Genomic DNA, 21493 nt, shown 5'->3' with positions numbered 1-21493 from the left:
GCCCTAAAGAGACTTGAAACTGGCTGTCAGCCTATTTGTGTCAGTTTCATTTTATTCATCAGTCAATCTTGTCTTTTCTTTTTTTACATTCCATATATTGATCAAATAGATTTGTTAGCATGCCTGTTCAACTGGGGTTGGGGGGAGGGAGAGGTTATGTTATCCATCAGGTCTATTTGATTACTGTATTAGTTTGCATATTATCTTAATTGATATTTCACTAACAAATAAATGCCCCTTTTGATGGTCCCTTAAGATTCCTAATAAATATAAATCACCTAACCTGTTCTTGAGTATAGATTTAGTTGCTGGGGGAAACTATATTATATATTTTATATTCTCAACCCACACCATTTTTGCAGGTTAAAGATTCAAGAGCTGGAACTCTAATTTATGACACAGAAATGTAGTTGAGGCTAACTGGATACAAAGCAATATATATATATATAATGTTCCACATCTTACCTCTGTAGCCAAATAACAATATTCATTCTTTCAAGTGAGGAATTCTTTATGACTGAAATGCGAAGGCATCTCATTGTCTAGTTTATATTTCTTATTGGTACACCACTAGAGAAAAGCATCACAGGAAACATTCTTGGTACAAATAATATCAAGCACATACTGTTGTTGCATGCAAAACACATGGGCATTTAACATAAGATGGATAAGCTCCTACCTCTTTTCCATAGTCACAGTTCATATTCATATTCTATATTCTCTGTTCCTATTCAGTTCAAATTCAGAGAATGGGGTGTGTCTTTCTTATTTGAGCCCACCAATCCCACCCCAAACTCACATTTCTCTTCAGGGTTGGAATCCCTTGGGAATGGTGTTGGATGTAGTGCATGGTTCAGAAAGGGGAAGAGGGCATTAGCAGAAATTGTCTCCTCTTTGCATGAACATTAGAGCAACTTCACACCCAAGTCTATATGTACACTGTAGATGTTTTACATGAATATGTATGAAAGTTAAGCATGCGCACCAAAGGTGTGCATTAGCACCATATGTATCATTTGGTGAAACCAGCAAAGTTGCTGGGATTGCTGCCATTCAGTTTTTTTATTTATTTGAAAGAATGTGGGGCTGTACACAAAAAGGAGTGGCAAGACACCACTCCTTTTTGCCCCGGATATAGGCTGTGGCCTCTGTAGGGAGCAAAAAGAGGCTCTGAAAAGGGGCTTCTTTTTCACTCCCTGGAAGGGATGTCATAGCTGCGATAGGGTAACATGATGATGCCTCTTCTGTGCTTCACCGTTTGGGTGCTGCATGAGATTCGCGTCATGACGCTGCATGCCATGTAGAAGGTTGCATGGTGTCATGACACGATGGGGGCAGAGTCAAGACATCCAGCATTCAGACGCTACGCCATGACTTCGCCCACAGGCTGGCACAAAGTGCCGGTTTGTGTTCCCTATGTATCTCCTTGTATAAGCCAGCTCAAGCACTAAAATCTTCAGAGGAAGACTTTCTCTTGGGTCCACCACCTCTGCAGGTGCAGCTGGTGAGGACTTGAAGACAGCCTTCTCTATGGCTGCTCTTAAACTGTGAAACTCCCTCCCTCAGGAGGCCTGGCTGACCCCCTCTCTGCTCTCTTTCTACCAACAGGTGAAGACATGTTTATTTAGCCAGGCGTTTGAACTTTAAATTCTAATTTTAATTATGGAGTGTATGCAAGTGGTGCGCTGTTTTAAACTTTAAAAAAATCTTTTATTGACATGATTTTTTAAATAGGGTTTAAATGTTTTAACTTTTTAAAACACGTTTTTCATAATTCTGATGTTTAATTCCCTTTTAACATTTATAAATTAATGTTTTAGTGGCATCTTTTCTGAATTATTGTAAACTGCCTTGAACCCCATTTTGAGGAGAAAGGTGGAGTATAAATTCAGTACATAAATAATAATAATAATAATAATAATAATAATAATAATAATGTGCTTATATTTTGTGACAAAACCAAAACTGCTCTTTTTTCATGTCTGAAGCAGCTCTTACTGAAAAGCACCCTTGGTTACAGAATTAGCAAAGGCGATTATGTTGGTCTTAGATTACTTCAAAATACATGGAAGATTGGTGAAAATGGATGCTCATAAGATGCTTGAATTCTGATCCATGGAGAAAGCAATCTCTGTTGATAGTTGCTTTTGAGACAAAAGCAATACACTCAAACATGTTTTTCTTTCCTCAAAACACTAGAATGGAGGAAGTACTCTGGGCCATAAAACATTCCACATAATCTGGATACCTTTTCTCCTACACAGCCATATATTTTTATGTGGTGCTTAAGAGTTTAGTTCACATAGACTTCACAGATCTAGGAATGTATGTGGTCTTAAGTACGGGACTGTGTGCACCTATTAAATAAAAAAGAATTTTCAAAGACTTCCCAACCTTCTGCTTAGGAGCTGAAATAACCAAATCTGCCTTTTGTTGAAGACCTGCCATTTTTATCAACAGCCCATTTCAAGTACAAAGGGTTGCTTTTTAGATGTGTTGTGTTAAATCTCAAGATTCTTAATGGAGATGCTGAGCATCAAATGTTAGCACTGAACACTTCACATATCAGAGACTAAACAATGACATTTCTTTCCGTTTCTTATCTTGGTTGCTATCTATCTTTGCTTTCTCTACTGTTGATCTACCTAGTATTTTCCTAAATAGGAACAAAAAGTGAAGGTGGATGGAATATGACCCTGCCTGTTTCAGAAAAACAAAGGAAACAAAGGAAAGGGGTGTAAATGGGAAACAATCACTACTTGAAAAATATTGCAAAGACCTCCCATAAAAAAAAATCCTTAATGTAAAATCCCTAGTAAAGGAATACAACATGAAAACTGCCATACCCCTTAATCCTCAACAGACTTTAACAAGGCATTCACATGAACCAGAGTTTTTCTTCCTGTGTAGAAGACAAAAGTCACACATGCCAACAATCCCAATGTAGCCTAATGGAGGATTAGGTTGCAAGAGACAGATAAAAGGGATTCCTCAATTTCGCAGTCTAAAAACCCTGAGTTTCCAACAAAGTTGATAATGAGAAACATGTTGAAAACTATTGTCACAATTATTATTATACATTTTCTTCCTTTTGAAAACTGATGCTGTATCCCATGAGATACATTTTAATGACTGTTCAACTACTCTTTTCTATTGAAGACAAAAGGAAAGAACATTTATCTGTAAAACTTGCAGCAGCATAGTTTCTCAGACTTACATCAACTGGATGAAAATAGGATACTCAGTCATCTTGTATTTTCAGAGTTCAAAATATGCCCATACTGGCAAAGTATAGCAGCAAAACAACATAGTTACCTTCCTGACCAACTGTGGAAATAAAGGAGCAGACAACTGAGGTTGGTTGCGTTGAATGAAAAGGGCAACTTTATTATAACTATTAATCTATTTAACCTTTAATCCCTGTGTGATACAAAAGAGGAGGGCAACCTAGCATAGAATTAAATGAGGAGGTGATCTCAGCTAGACCTCCACTCCAGCTTTCCCTGGGAGAAACACCTGAGTCCCCAGGAGAACCCAAAAGCTTGGTTGCTCCCCAGACACCCCACTACTGGAAGGCCAACGCAAGAAGTCCTCCCCCAAGTCACATGAATTAAAGTGAGGTCTCAGCTCACAGGCCATATCCCAAGGAATTCTCCCCACTGCCCTGGTCTCATGACCTAGAGAGACAGTTCCTTCTCTTCAATGAATGGGCACCATAGTTGTTAACCAAATTCCTATTTCACTCTTCCTATTAATGTCCACAGGTAAAGGTCAGACAACAACATAGCCCCTATCCCCCACCAGGCAGGCCAAAAGAATCCTCACTCCATGTTGCAGATCTCTGAAAAACAACAGATTACCTGCCTCTGATATGTAAATGCCATTAATTCTGTAGCACTCAGGCTTATGAAAAACTATCAAAGAATGTGGCAAAAAGTGACCCAACCATTTCAAATGTCATTATTCATCCTTCTCCAGATGCACCAAGGGTCTCCTTCTCCTTGCCATGTCTGTTGGGAAGAAATGGCAGACCACAATATGGGAATCCCAGGCTATTTTGACTGTGTGACCTCCATGTCATGAATGTCTCAGATAACCAGGGCCTTGCCTTTCAACAAACCTGGATCATTGCCTCCCAGGTGAAAGACCAAAATGTGTGGTAGAAGTACCATGCACTCCCCAAATAACATAGGCAGCAGGCCATGCTGGTGAAGGCCTCTCCTTTCCAGCCACTCAACCGCAGCCAGATCATTCAGGCTTAGGTGGGATCTGAAATTACCACTGTGGACTTGGCATGACATATAATATATCATGCTATTGCTACAGATCAAGACTTGCTACTTCACCAGCCATAATCTAGAATCTGAAAGAAACAACAAAGCAACCACATAACATATTAATATGACAATGAATGGGCATAGTTCTGATATGCCAAAAACCTCCAGTACCCAATCTTCTGAATTATTATTATTATTATTATTATTATTATTATTATTATTATTATTATTATTATTACTATATTTATTTATATCCTGCCCTTCTCCCAGGACTGGGACTCAGGCCAGCTTACAACATTAAAAATAATACAATTAAAAACATACAAAAATAGTACATTAAAACCAAATTAAATTAGTACAATAATTAAAACAGATTCAAAGGTAAAATAGCAAAAACATCAAAAAGATAAAAAATGTGTAAAATACATTAAAACAATATAACACCCCAGGCTATTCTTTAAAAACTTTCTGTTTTGGATGTTTTGAATGACTGTCTGAAAAGGAAAGTTTTTGTTTGTTGGTGGAAGGCCATCAAGGAAAGGGCTATTCTGATCTCCCTGGGCAGGGAGTTCCAGAGTCTAGGGGCAGCCATGCAAAAGGCCCTTTCTCACTTCCCCACCAACTGTACTTGTGATGGTGATGGGATAGAGAGAAGCCTCCCCCCCCCCCCCCCCCCCCCCCGATGTATAAGGAATCAGTAGCAATCTTTTTTTCTAAAGCTCAGCAAGAAACATCTAGGGTTCATATTTTGATGCAGGAATACCTCTCTCCCTGTACTCCCAGCAGAAAGAAATATATCTTACTTTGCAAATATTCACATTTCCAAGATTTGCAATGCATTTCAGAGTGTATGTTTGAAAACATGCATAAATACATAAATCAAAAGGGAACAACATACAATAGAAAACATGTACAAAAATTCACACATTCGCACAAGTTTCTGTTTGTAAAAAAAAAATCTTATGATTTAATGTGGAACAAATAGAATGCTAAATCCAGTGGAAAAATGAGAAACTGGGTGAAATTCAGTGGCAGAGTTTTACAATCTACTACTAGTTTATTTTATTAAAAATGCCCTAGATATTGTTCTGAAAGATTTTGGAAGAACTACAACAAAGAATATACTGGAGTAATGCTTTGGTATTGTGTGACCCCAAGTCATTTCTGACTTATGGTGAGCCTAAAGCAAACCTATCACAGGGTTTTCTTGGCAATATTTGTTCAGAGGTAGTTTGTCTTTGCCTTCCTCTGAGGCTGAAAGAATTTGACTTGTCCCTGCTCACCCAGTGAGTTTCCATGGCCATGCAGGGATTCTCTTGGTCTCTTGTATCACACACTGGCTGATACCCAAGGTATTTTAAAAGAGAATAGTAGATGTGAATTCCTGATGGGTGCTATGGTACTGCCTCAAAATAAAAAAGAGACTTGGCAAGACAGAGTCCTCCACAAACCTTGCATGAAATTTTTCTGCTTGCTTCTGAAACCATCCTCAAGTTTCGTCATATCATGCTCCCTGGATTTCTAGATGAAAATTTGTGCTTGTGAATTTTTGGGTTAGTTATAACATATGCTCACGCTTGAACACATATGTTCAAGAGAATGAGAGCATAAGGGGAAACTTCAGTGATTTGGTGAAGAAGCAAAGGCCACAAAGAAATATTGTTTTGATGAACAATCTACACTGTGAACCACAGCTTCCCATTTCAGTGTTCTTCAGCTTCCAGGTGGGATTTCCAGCAGCAGCTCTTACTCTTTGTCTGTTTCCTATCTATTTCCCCCCACATTTCCTTCATGGAAATATTAATAAAAGCCTGCCCTTTTAAGTGGTAGCATTGTTCCCAAAGAAGAACCTGACTCCTTGACCTGGGGAGCCCAGCATTTTCATGTACTACAGCAACAGAACTGGCAGAATGCTGTGATGAAGCTGTTAATCCTTCCTTTCCTATGTGGCCCTGTGTGTTTGTGGAATAAAATGGTGCTTATGTGAAGTCTCTTTGTGGCTGCAGTAAGATCTGGAATGCATCAATTGCTAAAAATGTACACCAGAAAGCAAAAAATTAAGTCATAATTACTCTACATATGATCAGCATTTGGATACACTGAGGACCAAGACAGATCTAAAGCTGCCAAAGTGCCTAGGTTCATTTCCTCTTCCAGATAAAATGGAAGAACTTAGCTAGCTCTATGGTTTTATTTGGAAACTCTAAAATTGGAGGTGGAAGTATGTTGCCACAAATAAATAAAGTTGACAATACATCTACAGAAAAAGGAAACAGCAAAGGCTGATGTGCATTTGCTGTAATGTTGCCACACAGAAGTATTTGCCTTTCATTATTATTATTATGCTTTATTTATATAGCGCTGTAGATATGACAGAACATGTGAAGAGCTGTTCAAAACTCTATTAAGCTAATGGATATTCTAGATTTCACATAATGCATGTTCAAGTGATATTATGGAGGAGGGGCTATGCAACTGCCATGTTTTTATGATGTCACAACAGCTATCTTTTTCCTGCACAGTAAAGGACCCCAGTTCTGTGGGACACTGCAGAAGATAAAGAAAGTGGTCAGTGTCAGTCAAACCAATAATGTGCATGGCTATGATGCTGGGAAGTTGTGCTTGGTCTCCATGAAGCTATGCTCTTCTACAGGTTGATGTGTATCCACAGATGGCCCACCCACAGACGGATGTGGGGATATCCATCTCTTGCAAGACTTACTAATTTTCTTTAGTTTCTTCCAGTGGAATAATCTAAGGTTCTGGGCAACTGGTATGTTTAGCTTTTGCTTTACATTTCAGCTTCCCTGTCTTTTTAGGTGTTTGATTAAGTCAAATACTTCAGTGTGTATTCTTTTAAAGCTATCTAATAAAATTATTTCCTTTTCTTTTTGGTCGCTTGCACCTTCATCCAAAGGATTAACCAGCCCTATATCCCAACCTCTTGGAGACCCAAGTAAGTAGAGATTTTAATATACAGTTATTTTGAGTATATATTTCACATGTGTTGCAATTTTATAGGAGGCAAATGGCATTACATACTATTAGGGGAGGGCAAAAAAAAATGTTTAGATCATATTCAATGTGAATACAAATGCACAAACTAAAACAGAAACTGGAAGACATGTATACCGCAAAATATACTTTTGCAATGTTTGTGATGAAGTTCTCTCTCTCTTGTTCTCCCCACCCTCTCTCACACATACACAATATAGAAAAATATGCACATTTGCAAATTGCACACAATAGATCTGAAGCCAGTCTTTATTATTAGTCAGCTATTGCTAATCAAGCATAGTTTTCAAATAGAGGGAAGTAATAGTCCTGCTATATTCTGCTTTGTCATGCTTCATCTCCGTTCAGTCCAGGGTGTGACATTTTAAGAAGGATAGAGACAAGTTGGAACAAGTTCAGAGAAGAACAACAAGGAAGATAAGAGGTATGGAGAACAAAACATAGGAGAGGTTGAAGGAGCTGGGCATGTTCAGCTTGGTGGATAAAAGATTGAGGGGTGACATGATTGAACTCTTGAAATATCTCAAGGGCTGCTATGAAAAGGAGGTTACAGGCTTGTTCACGTCTGCCTTAGAGGGTACAACTAAGTCTAATGGTTTTAAGTTAAAGCAAATAGAGTTCAGTTGAACAACCAAAGTAATTTCTTCACAATGAGAGAAGCTCAACAGTAGAACCAACTGCTTAGAGAGCAGGGATGTAGCCGGGGTGAGTGGGTCATAGAATCATAGAATCATAGAGTTGGAAGAGACCACTAGGGCCATCCAGTCCAACTCCCTGCCATGCAGGAAATCCAAATCAAATCATCCCTGACAGATGGCCATCCAGCCTCTGTTTAAAGACCTCCAAGGAAGGAGACTCTATCACCCTCCGAGGGAGTGCATTCCATTGTCGAACAGCCCTAACTGTCAGGAAGTTCCTCCTAATGTTCAGGTGGAATCTCTTTTCCTGCAGCTTGCATCCATTGTTCCGGGTCCTGTTCTCTGGAGCAGCAGAAAACAAGCTTGCTCCCTCTTCAATATGACATCCCTTCAAATATTTAAACAGGGCGATCATATCACCTCTTAACCTTCTTTTCTCCAGGCTAAACATCCCCAGCTCCCTAAGTCGTTCCTCATAGGGCAAGGTTTCCAGACCTTTCACCATTTTTGTCGCCCTCCTTTGGACACGCTCCAGTTTCTCAATGTCCTTTCTGAATTGTGGCGCCCAGAACTGGACACAATATTCTAGGTGGGGCCTGACCAGAGCAGAATACAGTGGCACTATTACTTCTCTTGATCTAGACACTATACTTCTATTGATGCAGCCTAAAATAGCATTGGCCTTTTTAGCTGCCACATCACACTGTTCACTCATGTTCAACTTGTGGTCTACTTGGACTCCTAGATCCCTTTCACACGTAGTTTCATTCAGGCAGGTGTCACCCATCCGGACCCCCCTTTCCATTAGGTACAATGAATGGTGTGTGCTGCTACACCAAGCCCCATTATAATGGTGGTACTTAGTCTGGACCCCCCCCCCTTCCCAAAATCCTGGCTACATCCCTGTAGAGAGGTGGTCATGTCTTCAAAAATAGGCTGAGCAGCTACGTGCTGGTGATGCACTAGCTGAAGATTGTGCACTGCACAGAGGATTGGATCGGGTAGCCATTCAGCCCTTTCCAGTTCTATGATTCTATTATTTTATTATTCACAGTCCAAACTGAAGGCATGTTTCAACAGTGATTTAATATTGACAGGCTACCTATGTCCAGAATAGGAACCTTGCAGCCCTAATGTTGTTGGACTGCAGATCCCAGCATCCCTTACCCCCACTCCTTTGTATAAGTTATACACCATACAGCTTTATCTCAAGCCGATTTCCAAATAGTCTTCATTGGCAGACACAGATTTAGTGCACTGCATATGCATAGCAAAGTTTCATTGATAACAATGGAGTGTGGCATGGTGAAGACCATGCCGACAATGATATATCTAGCATTTAATAAGCGCTCTGCACCAAACTTTGGTCTTTTAAATATGATGTACTTCAGTTCCTAGAAGTCCTCCGCTAAAGTGGCCTATGCTAAGACACTATGGAAGAGGTCATCCAAAAGATCTAGAAGGCCAAGGATTTAAAACCACCCTAAGTGGTGACCTGCAGTTGGCTCCAGCTGTGCCGGATTGGGACTCGGGCAACCACATGCCAAAGCCCCGATCTGGCTTTTCCAGGATGTGATAGCCACGGTGCCATGGCTTTAAGGTGCTCCTTTTGCCCTGCATTATATAGATTCAGTGCCAGAGGAGTGCTGTGATGCCGTGCACTGTGTGGAGCAGCGTTACGCTGCCCTGGGGGCAGCGTTGGGGCATGCGTTATGTAGATGCCACACCCTGACAGCCCCTCAGTTTTCTTTCTCAAAGTTACAAAATTCTTATAAGGCTCAACTAGAATAGAAGCAGTTCAGGGCAGATTGTCTCACAGCAAGCTCTGCTATCCTATCACTCTCCCTCTGCTTCAGTCTGATCCTACACTTCAGCATGTCCACTCCTGCTGAGCTAAATAAAATGGATTCTCAGTATAAGTGAATTAGGATCACAGCTTTAATCTTGACTGCATCTATTTTAAGCCTCATTGAAATAGGCTGCAAACTCTGTTTTTTCCAGTATGACTTAGTGGTTAATGTTACTTCTGAGGTAGTCCCCGGTAGTTTCATGTTACATTTCTTTTATTCTTTTACACTTTTATTTTCGGCTTTGGGTTATAAGGCCTCTGAGATGGCACACCAACCTTCCCTGATAAACTGCAAAGAAGTAAATCACACAATGAAATGCAGTGTGTATTTTTGGAGTCCCTCTCCCTCCACCCAGCCCAACACACCTCTTTTGTTCTGTCAATCTGAATAGAAGTGCTCATGTGATGTAATTTAGAACAGAGCTTGCATCCCTCTCTCTCTTTCTCTTTTTTTTTCCTAAAGAAAAGCTTTCAGTCAGGAAAAGCTTTGGGAGCTCTGGGGGTATAGCTTAGCTCAAAGAATGAGAAAGAAAGCAAGTTTGCATTGACAGCTTGATCCCAGAGAGAGGTGGCTGGCTGCTTGTCTAACAGGTCCTCTGGGTCTTGATGAGGCAGAGACAGAGGAAGGAGTCATATTAAGTGAACGTGCACTGCCAATGCTAAAGGAACAATTACCATTATTCTGCATAGTTCACTGTTTGCTACTGCTATTTCCTTCAATAAACCCCTTTTCACTTGCCAATTGGAGCTTGTCATGTAACAATATTTCTCATGCACAATACACAGAGTAAAATGCCCTTGTGTTTTTAACACATTTGGAGTCATGAACAATAGAGGTATACTGACAGCAAAAAGTGCTTGCTTTGAATATAGAACAGATACAGAAAGAGGGAGAGAGCAAGATCCCTCTTCAGGTAGGAATAAGGGTGGAGTTCTGCCTCCTTTTGATATAATAGCCGACTTAGCTCTTATGCACGACTTGCTTGGAATGACTGTACTTCATGGGCCCCATGTTTAAGTTACATCTCACTTCCACTGCTAATCGGTGGCCTGACTCTTGTAGAAGTCTCCAATAGGACTTCATCATGTATTGTGTAGCTGCATACATTCTGAAAACAAAATCAAGTCAAGTTAATCCCAGAGTTTAAAAACCTCTGCCAAGCAACAAAACCCAATTTTGCACTCTCAGAGAAAGTATTTTCTCTGGAGGGAAACAGTACCATGGCATCCTTTTGAGCTGCCCTGCAGGGATGGAACTTGGAGGCATTGTTTTATAATGGTTCATTCCTTCCTGGTGGAGCAGACAAAGAAGTGGGGCTGGGGGAATCCTGTTTATTTTCTTGACCATTGGCCCACAGCATTCTCAGAGTTCTGTTCTGTCCCTCATCCTATTTGACATATGCATGAAACTGCTGGGAGAGGCTGTACAGAATTTTGGGATCCAGTGCTATCATTATGCTGATAACACCCAGAAATAATACTCTGTGCCACCCAAATCTAGGGAAGCCTTTTAATTGATGGTTATGACCTATAAACTCCTATAAGGTTCTGGTCCAGTTTATCTGAAGGGCCATATTCTCCAATATGCCTGGGTTTTGAGAACCTACCACCACTCTCATAGGTACATCCAGTGGGAGCGTGGGAGAGGTCCTTCTCTCAGCCCCATCAATTTCACAGATGCATTTGTTGGGGACATGGAACATGAGCTTCTCAGTGGCTGTTCCCAGACCCTGAATCCTGCTTCCTAGTTAGGTCTTTCTTCTCTAGGCAGGGTGAGGACAATTTTGTATCAGCAAGCCTTTGAAGATTGATTGCATAAATTCTGAGAAGGTCCTTTAATAATGTGCTTTGCTGCTGTTGTGTGCATTGAAATCATTTCCCACTTGTGGCAACCCTATCACAGGGTTTTCTGGGACTCTGAATGTGTTACTTGCCCAGGGTAACCCACTGGATTTCCATGACTGAGCAGGGAATCAAATCCTGATCTCCAAAGTCTTAGTCCAATTATGTACTATACAGTCTAGATTTACTGTTTTCCATTTTTAATTATTTTTAAATTTTTATATTTATATATTTTAATATTCTTATACTGTTTTTAGTTGTATTGTTTTATACATGTCGTTCACTGCCTTGAGTCCCTATGTTGGGAGAACGGGTGGTATATAAGATAATAATAATAATAATAATAATAATAATAATAATAATAATAATATGTTTTAATTTTTAAATTTTATTTATATTTTAATTATATTTTAATTTTCTATGATATAAACTTTTAGCAGCATCTTTTTTTTTTTTGTAAACCACCTAATGTCCTATTGCTGGAAAAATGTGGGATGTTAAGCAAACAAACAACTTTATCTTAATTCTGTAATCTAGTTCCTTAATTACTATTTCCTTTGAAAAAGAATGCACCAAACTTCACAATTTAGAGAAAGTGGAATTCTAATAAATGGATATTACTTAAAATAATGTACAGAACTGGAAAAATTACTTTCAAAATTTATATATGTTAAACAAAATTATACACAAAATGTCCATCTTGGGGAAAAATCCACACAGAAATTACTTTCAAAATTTATATATGTTAAACAAAATTGTATACAAAAATGCTCATCTCGGGGGGGAAAATCCACACGGAAATTAATAATGATTTTTGTGCAAAAGTAATTGTGTAAACTGGTGAAGAAATCAGGTGAAAGTTAAGACTGGAAAAATCAATCTTGAATCTGTTGTTTAATTCCAACTAGTTTATAGACCAATGAAATCAGTAGCTTAATGGTTAGTCAACATTTAGGTAAATCCCAGTGACTGCACAGTTTTCACCTATCATTAACACAACAGTAAATCTGCACATACAAAATATGTGGGTATTTGGACATATGGAGGGAGGGTTGTTGTGCAAATACAATTTTTTGTGCAAAAAAGGTCTACTTTTGTACAAGATAATTCTTAAACACTTAAGGATTTATGACTACTGAGAGAGAATTGTGCAGAAAGATTCATTTTCATTCATTTCATTGCACAGAAAAAATTGGGAAGAAACTTATCCATCCTCACATGAAAAGATGAAATAGTCCAACATTTACATCTCTGTTCCTGATTATCTGCATAGGAAATTCATGGCCCGTGGGGCCCACCATGAAGAGGAGCGGAGGGGCAAATAAACTTTTGCTAGTCCAGTTGCCCATGATTAAATCTGTAACAAATGTAACAAATGGTGTATGCAATTAGACTGACTGCATGCATTTTGCTTTGTTAATGTTATTATTGGCTTATATCCAGTATGGGAAAAAACTTAACAAATAACAAATACATATTTATAAACATTAGATACCACATTGGACTCTCTCTGTTAGCCCATTATGGGCAGTCTTCCAGGTTTGATTCTATTTATTCATTTACTTTTATTTCACTGGGCAACTGATTTTCCAAATAACAGGTTGGCCCTCAAATCCAATCATTGGCACAATAGCCAAAGCCAAACCTTTGCTGTCAAATCAGAAATTCAATAGCATTTTCTTCAAAGCGCTATCTGCAGAATAACTCAAGGCTTCCTTTCAAAACATATTAGGATTTTCAACTATTTTTAAAACCTTAAAGAACTACTATATTCAAACAAATGTCTGTTTCTAGATGACAACAAGGGGTATATATACTGTTGTTGTTGTTGTTGTTGTTATTATTATTATTATTATTATTATTATTATTATTATTATTATATCCCACCCTTCTTCCAAGACTGGGACTCAGGGCAACTAACAATATTAAAAAACACCATACAGTTAAAAATGTACAAAAATAGTAATAGAATAATAGAATTAAATTGCTACAATAATGGTGACAATATGGCATTGCCAAAATCTCTCAAAACTTTTCACTCCTTTTTAATGTGTGTCACCTCTCCCACATATTATGTGAAGATGATGTCCACTATCCTACCAATTCTTTACTGTGAGACTCAAACCCGGGACTCTCTTAAGTGTCTCCTGCACTGTAACTCTCTTTAGATGCCAGCACTCAAATTTTCCATAGCTTGGCACCAACTATTCTTTGACAACCACACACCCACTACCCAATGTGTCCCAAACCTAAAAGACTTTTCTCAATGTTGGTAGCATTTTCAATGTGTTTCTGAAATCACTTCAGACAGCTGTTTGTTGAATCAAAGTAATAAATATATTTACAAGTCAGGCTGAATACAGTATTTCTTTTAGTGGATGGTTTCACAAAAGATACGGCGTATAAATACTTTATTAGTTACAGAGTTTAATGGTTTCTTTAGCTTGTTTTTGTAATTGTTTCTCTATAGCTTTATATATATTTTCTTGCAGACTACGTTCTACAGAACCTTTATTAAACTTTTGCATAGTATAACCCTTCTTGTCAACTGTGACTTCACTAGACACTAAAGACTATATCTCCTGCAGGACATCACAACAATAAAATTAAGGACACCCTTTGCCCCTTTCTTGGGTACCTAAAACCCTTTCTAACTACGCCTCACAGCAGCCTAACCTAGCCTAATGGCTCTTCACCCCTCAAGGCACACTAAATATCCATCACTTTCAAACCTGCTCCTCCCTCTTATATACTCACTCTTGGGAGCAGACTCCACCTTTTCCTGGCTTCACTAATGCCAAGGTTCTAATGCCAAGGTTCTAATTTGCCTGTTGTCTCTACATATGCATTACACCATTATAGCAGTTTGAAATTGCTTTAACTGCCATGGCTCCATCTGTGGAATCATGGGATTTATATTTTGGAAAGTTACTAAGAATTTTCTGTAAAGGAGCTCTAGTCCACTCCCTGAGAAATCATTCACAAAGTATTCTGAGAAGGGAGGAAGTGAGAGTTGTATCAGTTTAAATATGTAGTGTAGACAGGCAGGAGGAAGTAATCTGGTTAATACAAGAAGGGCTCTGCTGAAGTAGACACATGGTCCGAGATTCTATGTCATCAGAAGTAGCTGTGATGATTATTCAAACTACAGGAAAAGAGATTCCAGCTCAACATTAGGAATAATGTTTTGACAGTAAGAGTTGCTCAACAGTTGAATACATTGCTTTGGAGTGTGGTGGAGTCTCTTTCTTTGGAGGTTATTAAACAGAGGCTGGATGGACATCTGTTGGGAGTGCTTGACTATGTCTTCTTGCATGGCAGGGGATTGGACTGGATACCCCTTGCAGTCTCTTCCAACTGTATGGTTCTATGATGCTATGAGCTCTGTTGTTGTAATGTCTCCTGCTTCACATACACCCACCACAACCATTTTGTTGCAACCACTTTTTACACTGTTCCTGAAAGGCAGTGTGGAGGAAATTCCTTGTTGAAATAAAAAGCCATAGAAACATGGAGTTGCTTTGGTTAAAGAAAAATAGGTTTTTAAAATAGAGGCTTGGAGTTTAGAAAAAATTAAAGCAAAGGAGTAAAAAGAGCATCATGGCCTGTAAGAAGCTGGCACCAACAAAATTAGACATAATATACACAATTTAAGATAAGGATACATTGTTGATGTTCAGAAGCAAGGTTAGAAGGAAAGCTACTAAATTCCTAAAGGAGGGGGTAAGGAGTGATGATGCAGTTTTAATGTGTGCATGTATTTCTGTTCTGATTGTAAGAATTCTGTATGTTTAAATTGTAATTAGCCAATCAGGTGTATTGAAGAAGCTTCTTTGTCTTCAATAATATAAAAAGAGCCATTTTGTCTTGTTTGGGATCTCAGCTTTTTGGAACTTGAATTCCACTGAGTTCAATGTTTTCCTTTGTCGACAATTGGAAATAAACTTATGGATTTTAAATTTACTAGGTCCTCTTGTCAATCATTGCTATGCCAGGCCTAGATCTTTAAGTTTCCTGAAATTTCTGTTACAGCGGGATGTGCTGGGTGTATCAGCGTTTAGCACAGCACTAACAAAGGCCTCAGAAGTCATTTCATTGGTTTGCCTGCCTGCTTTCTAAGGTGGGTTTTGTGGGGCAATAGTGTAGAGGTGACACAAATCTAAATATGAATTGCAGTGTGTACAATGTCATAAATCTGGCTAACAACAGCAGAAAGACTGAACATGACCCTAGTTGTGTGTGTGTGTGTGTGTGTGTGTTTCCAGACCATTTCAAAGAATACAAGATAAAAGGGAAAAAGCATACATAGTTAAAACTTATATAAAAAGAAATCTCTATTTTTTTAAAAAAAAACATACAAAGTTAAAACTTACATAAAAAGAAATCTCTATAAAATTTCAAATATATGGCTCTGATTACACTGTTCTTGTAATTTGCACAACAATCTTTCTGGGGTCCTTTTCTTCATCTTGCTTCCGTAGAATAGCAGCTTTCACTGCGAACAAGGCAACCCTAAGAGTAATAAAAGGCTCAACTCCTCACAATAGCAGAGCCAGCTTTCTTTCATCATCCCTTTCCCTCAAATTTCTGAGGATGGGATCTAGATATTGCTCTCTAATACTGTTATATAATTGAAAATGCAGACGGTAATATGTAAGATCTTCAACTTTAGGTGCCCCACATATACAGAGTCTATCAAGAAAAGGGATATCCTGGTATCTTCCTTGGATCATAGATGACTTCACAGGCTGCAGTCAATGGATCAAAGTTTTTGGCTAGTCAAGGCTGGATCAGATGAGGATAAAAATGTTTTTATACAAACTGGCAATACAGACCAACCACATAAACAAACCCCACAGGCTCATCATGTAAGATCTGGTAGGGGGAAGGAGACTGGTTTTTATAGGACATTTGGTTTGCCACAAGTTAGGTTCACTTCCTTCTTTTGATATGGTGATGCCCCTGGAATAGTGTCTCCCTTGGCGATGTAGACCCAGTGTTGGCTGTCCAGTAAATAACAGCAAAAGTGGCCCGTTGTGTCAGGATTTCGAGTTCTACATGTGAGCATATTAAATATCTTCAATGTACACATGCATACAGACATATGCATGCACACACACTGCAGCAAATCCTACTCCTTCCTTTCCCCATTATCTCTGTGCTTTTAAAAATTCAGATATTTTTTCCTGACTGCTAAGCTTTATTTTTTTTATAGTTAAAGATAATTTTAAAGGAAGAAAAAGAATATAAACAATATATAGTGACTCTTGACACTCCATTGCTTTCTTAAACGAGAATAATAAAAATTTGCAAATGAACAAAAGAGTGGGAGGAAGCTATCTGATTTACAATGTTTTTGAGATAAAGAACACTATAAAAAAAGATCAATGTGAATAATAAAGCATTGTTAACTGAGTCATGACATTTCTATTCTCAGGAAAAATTTGAAGAGTAGAACTCTGCAAATGAGCACCTTGTGCCATTTTCCAAGTAGGAGGAAGACATATAATTATAATTTTTGAAGTGATGAGATTTTTATTTAAATTGCAGGGGGAAATTATTGAAAAAACATATCGACATATCAATATTACATAAATTGCTTTAATTTTATTAAACTGGATGTGGGAGAGAGAATCTTTTCTTAACTTCTCTTACCTCCCATTTTTTCAACCACCTCCACACACACATTTTTGTTTTGTATATGATGTCTGGCTACAAAATGTCTTCCAAGAACGATACAGTGGTACCCCGGGATACGAATGCGCCGGGTTACGAATTTTTCGGGATACGAAAAAATCCCATAGGGATTTATTGCTTCGGCTTACGAAGGTTTCTTCGGGTTACGAAAAAACCGCGGCGCTATTTTCCGCCACCGGAGGGCAGCAGAGAGCTATTTTTCCATTAGCGCCTATGGGAATTCGGCTTACGAAGGTATTTCGGGTTACGAAATTAACCGCGGAACGAATTAATTTCGTAACCCGGGGTACCACTGTATTTCTTTATTTGAAAGTGGAGGATGGTAGGGAGGGGAAGAGATGAGATGAAACAGCTCCAAATGTCAGCTCTATCATATATCTATTCTCATACTACCAGTTGCTGAGCCCTATTAAAAAGATTCATATTTTCAAAATAGTTTTTAACCTCCTGTATTTCAAGTGTCTACCTTCAATACTATTTCATGTCACATTTTAATCGGTGCAAAATTAACATAATTTGTTTTAATTAAACATACACAAGGAAGAGGTTTCTCCTAAAACTCAAAATTATACCTGTGGCATCTGATATGCATTCTCTGTAGTTTCCTTAATTCATGGGATGAAGACTAATGTTTATAATCAGTGACAGAAAAGTCAATTCTATTTTTGATTAAGGCAGCTATACAGATTAGCATTCGAAAAGTAAAATCAGGGAATGCATGCTTGTAGTTGGAACCACTTCCCTGCTTCCCTTTCTTTAAAACTGCAATGATTCATGATTAAGTCTGTGGAATTCCTTGCCACTATTTCTTAATACCTCGTTCACCAGTATTGTAAAATTTCAGTGGAAGCCTTGTACTGTAGGCTGAGGCATGAGATGAAACACTGCCGCCTTAGACTGTCCAAATTATTAACAAGAATTTATTGAAGGGTGATTATTTTGAAGAGAGGAAAGGAATTATCAAAAGTTAACTATGATAGACAGACTTTCATTATCCTGGAAAAAAATTGTTGGTACCACCAGTTTCGCAATGGCTGCCTCTCAATCAACAGATAAACAGACCCTCACTCGTAGAGGCTGTTTTGAGTCCCATATGGGAGAAAGATGGGATATTAAATAAATACTGTAGGTAACTCAGGATGAAAGATTGTCACCAATCAAAATACCCTGTCTTTGGCACGTGCTACTCTGATGGCTTTTCATAGAATCATAGAATTGGAAGAGACCACTAGGGCCATCCAGTCCAACCCCCTGCCATACAAGAATTCTCAATCAAAGCATCCTTGACAGATGGCCATCCAGCCTCTGCTTAAACACTTCCAAGGAGGGAGACTCCACCACTCTCCAAGGAAGGAGTGTGTTCCACTATCAGACAGACCTTAATGTCAGGAAGTTCCTCCTAATGTTGAGGTGGAATCTCTTTGCCTGGAGCTTGTATCCATTGTTCCATGTTCTAGTCTCTAGAGCAGCAGAAAACTAGTTGGCTCCATCCTCAGTATGACATCCCTTCAAATATTTAAACAGAGCTTGGGGATATGCCATAGATTTTTGTGGGCAGGCTATAGACCAACCTCACAGCCTGGCCAAGATCATATGAATGTAGAGGGCCATTTCAATAATTTGAATGAATAGCAAGGGCTTTAAAATTCAAAGACACAGCAATGAATAAGAACAATTGGCACAGCACTGGTTAATATATCAGTATGATGATATATCAGTATGATGTGCCCCTACAAGTATCCCATCATCTGAGTTCTAAAGCAACTGAAGTTTCTGAACTTCAGGAGTCAGCACAGACAGCTTCTTATTTTAGACTAGCACAGTTATATAATTTTATAATCTGAACCTCAGACGTCAGCACTTGAGACGTCAGGCATCAGCACATAGCTGCTTGTTTTAGACAAGTAGAAAAGTGTGTTTGGAGGTCCTTCCCTTCATTCTGATGAATGGAACCCTGGAGCATTTGCTGCAGAAAGCTGCTCTAACAGGATTACTGCTTTACACTTCCCTCAAAATCCTTCCCCCAAAGCTTGTCCATCTACCCAGTCACTCATACATGATCTCACTCATACATAAGATAGGATTGAAATTCACATTTGATTAAATGCTTCTTTCAAGCAGCATACCATCTCGTTTTTCTGCTACTGTAGTAGCAAATCAAGTAAGCCCAAACCAAGTGAATTACTCATGCATCATCATAAATCAAAAGCCAGAGGAGACTTGCATAGTATAATGATATCATAAGTGATCCATTGTATATTTATAGCCTTATGTACAGTTTCCTATTTCTGTCCATGCTACCAAAATAAACTCCTTCCAAACCTCCCAATATCCTTATACCTCAGTCTAGGAAACAAAAAGGTTGTGAGTGTATGAAATTCAGTTGACAGAGATTATCACATGGGGACGGGATAAGGATGGGATCGCTCTCCCATCTTTATCTCATCTTTGACAGCGATCCCACAAAAGGCTTTCAGATCGCAGCAGTATTGTCCTGTCATTGAAGTGGCATTGCAATAACATGAACTCCTGTTAATGCAAAATGCCACTTCAGTGATAGGACAATGACAGGATCTGCACAATGTTGTTTGAAAGTCTTTCACGCGATCACAGTCAACCATGCTTTCTGGGTGGGATAATGTCTGGATAAGCACAACATTGTACAAAAATCTTCTCACTAACATGCTATGAGAATGGGAAAAGGATGGGACAAAGACATTTCTTCCCTCATCTGATAATCTCCTCTTGTCTCTTTTAGGGATTGTTCTCACAAATCAGCACTGCACCTTGCCTAAAATATATATGTTACAGATGCTTGTAGATATTCAGTCTAGAGATGAGATACATGCTGAGGTGCATGACCACCCAAATTCTTCTTTAAATGCAGACTAGCTACTACTTAACATCCAGATCTTTCATGGCCTTGTTTACTATAACCAGTTTGTCTGAGAGGACTACAGCTCCCCAAACTCTGGGAGGTAATTTTAGAAAACAAGGAGTCAACTCAGTCTTTTATGTCATCATCCTAAAGGATTCTGCATCCATTGGACTAAAGTAACATGTGAGTCTTTTGCATTCTGGACTAGGTCTATAGACACAGAATCTTTGACCAAAATCATAGTTTTATCTTGGTAAAAAGGACATTGCCTCCAGGACATTAGAGTTGTCCCAGAGTAACTTATACAACTGTGTTGATGAAACATGAGTATAAAAGTTAAACTTTATACATTACTCTTTCTACTTGATTTTTTTTTTTTTTTTGGCTACTATTGACTCCTTTTTGATGTATTATATACTTTATGAATTACTCTCCAGAGGCATTTGCTGACTGTATCCTTGTTTGGTTTTCCACCAAGACAGTTGTACCAGCTCCTGCCCTCTTCAAGTTCTCCCCATTGTAATTCTAAATCAAGCAGGTCATCCAGGTAAGGTCCAAATTGTGGGACTGTATTGCAAATATTGTAGTTTTATCTCTGATATCTCTCTCATAATAAGGCTTGATCTACAAATACTGTATATCTCAACCTAAATCTGTATTTTGCCTCACTCTTAGGATGTAAGTGACTCTTTTCGCGTTTTGTAGCTACAAATTTCTAGAATCAATTCATTTCTGTATAGATTAACATCTAGGATAAGGGATCTACAATCTCAGGAGATCAGAGCACCAGTTTTTATTCCCATTCTAGGTGCAAGATTGAAAATGCACTGGAATGGATTCTATCACATAGCTCTGTCTCTGGGCAGTACTCATCCCATACCCGATCAGTACTTGGACCTTTTAAAATCCTATTGATCGGAGTTAGGCACAGGCTGAATATTGCCCAGGGACAGAGCTGTGCGATAGAATCCAGCCCTGTGTGTTTACATCCCACACCTAGCACAGGAATAAAATCCAGTGCACTGATCCCCATAATAAGGAATTATAGATGATATCAATGTTTGTAACCGAAGTCTAAGGACTATTTTTCCCCTAGACTTGTAAATTCATTTGGAAAATTTTAAGACAATCTTGCTCCATTAAATGTTGCTGGCTTCTCCTTAAACTGTCAAGGCAAAGATGTAAGAGGTCTGAAGGAAGCGTGTCTGGTTCTTGTACCTTTCAGGCATGAGGATTAGGACAATAGATTCATAGAATCATAGAATCATAGAGTTGGAAGAGACCGCAAGGGCCATCC

The 21493-nt window shown here is 38.7% G+C and overlaps 1 protein-coding gene across 6 annotated transcripts in view; it reads left to right on the top strand.

Annotated features, from left to right (window-relative positions):
• MDFIC2 (MyoD family inhibitor domain containing 2) overlaps positions 1 to 21493 on the top strand; it is a 235576-nt gene that overhangs the window by 187837 nt on the left and 26246 nt on the right. For 5 of the 6 annotated variants that reach the window (XM_042453547.1, XM_042453548.1, XM_042453550.1 and 2 more), the window contains 2 exons: positions 7195 to 7233; positions 20675 to 20743. In XM_042453547.1, coding sequence (XP_042309481.1) covers positions 7195 to 7233; positions 20675 to 20743 — 108 coding nt within the window. The remainder of the gene's footprint in view (positions 1 to 7194; positions 7234 to 20674; positions 20744 to 21493) is intronic. The other variant, XM_042453549.1, reaches the window with a different exon arrangement.

This window comes from Sceloporus undulatus, chromosome 2, assembly GCF_019175285.1.
Source record: "Sceloporus undulatus isolate JIND9_A2432 ecotype Alabama chromosome 2, SceUnd_v1.1, whole genome shotgun sequence".
NCBI lineage: Eukaryota > Metazoa > Chordata > Lepidosauria > Squamata > Phrynosomatidae > Sceloporus > Sceloporus undulatus.
Note: the sequence above shows the minus strand (reverse complement) of the source record. Positions and strands in the feature narration are given on the sequence as shown.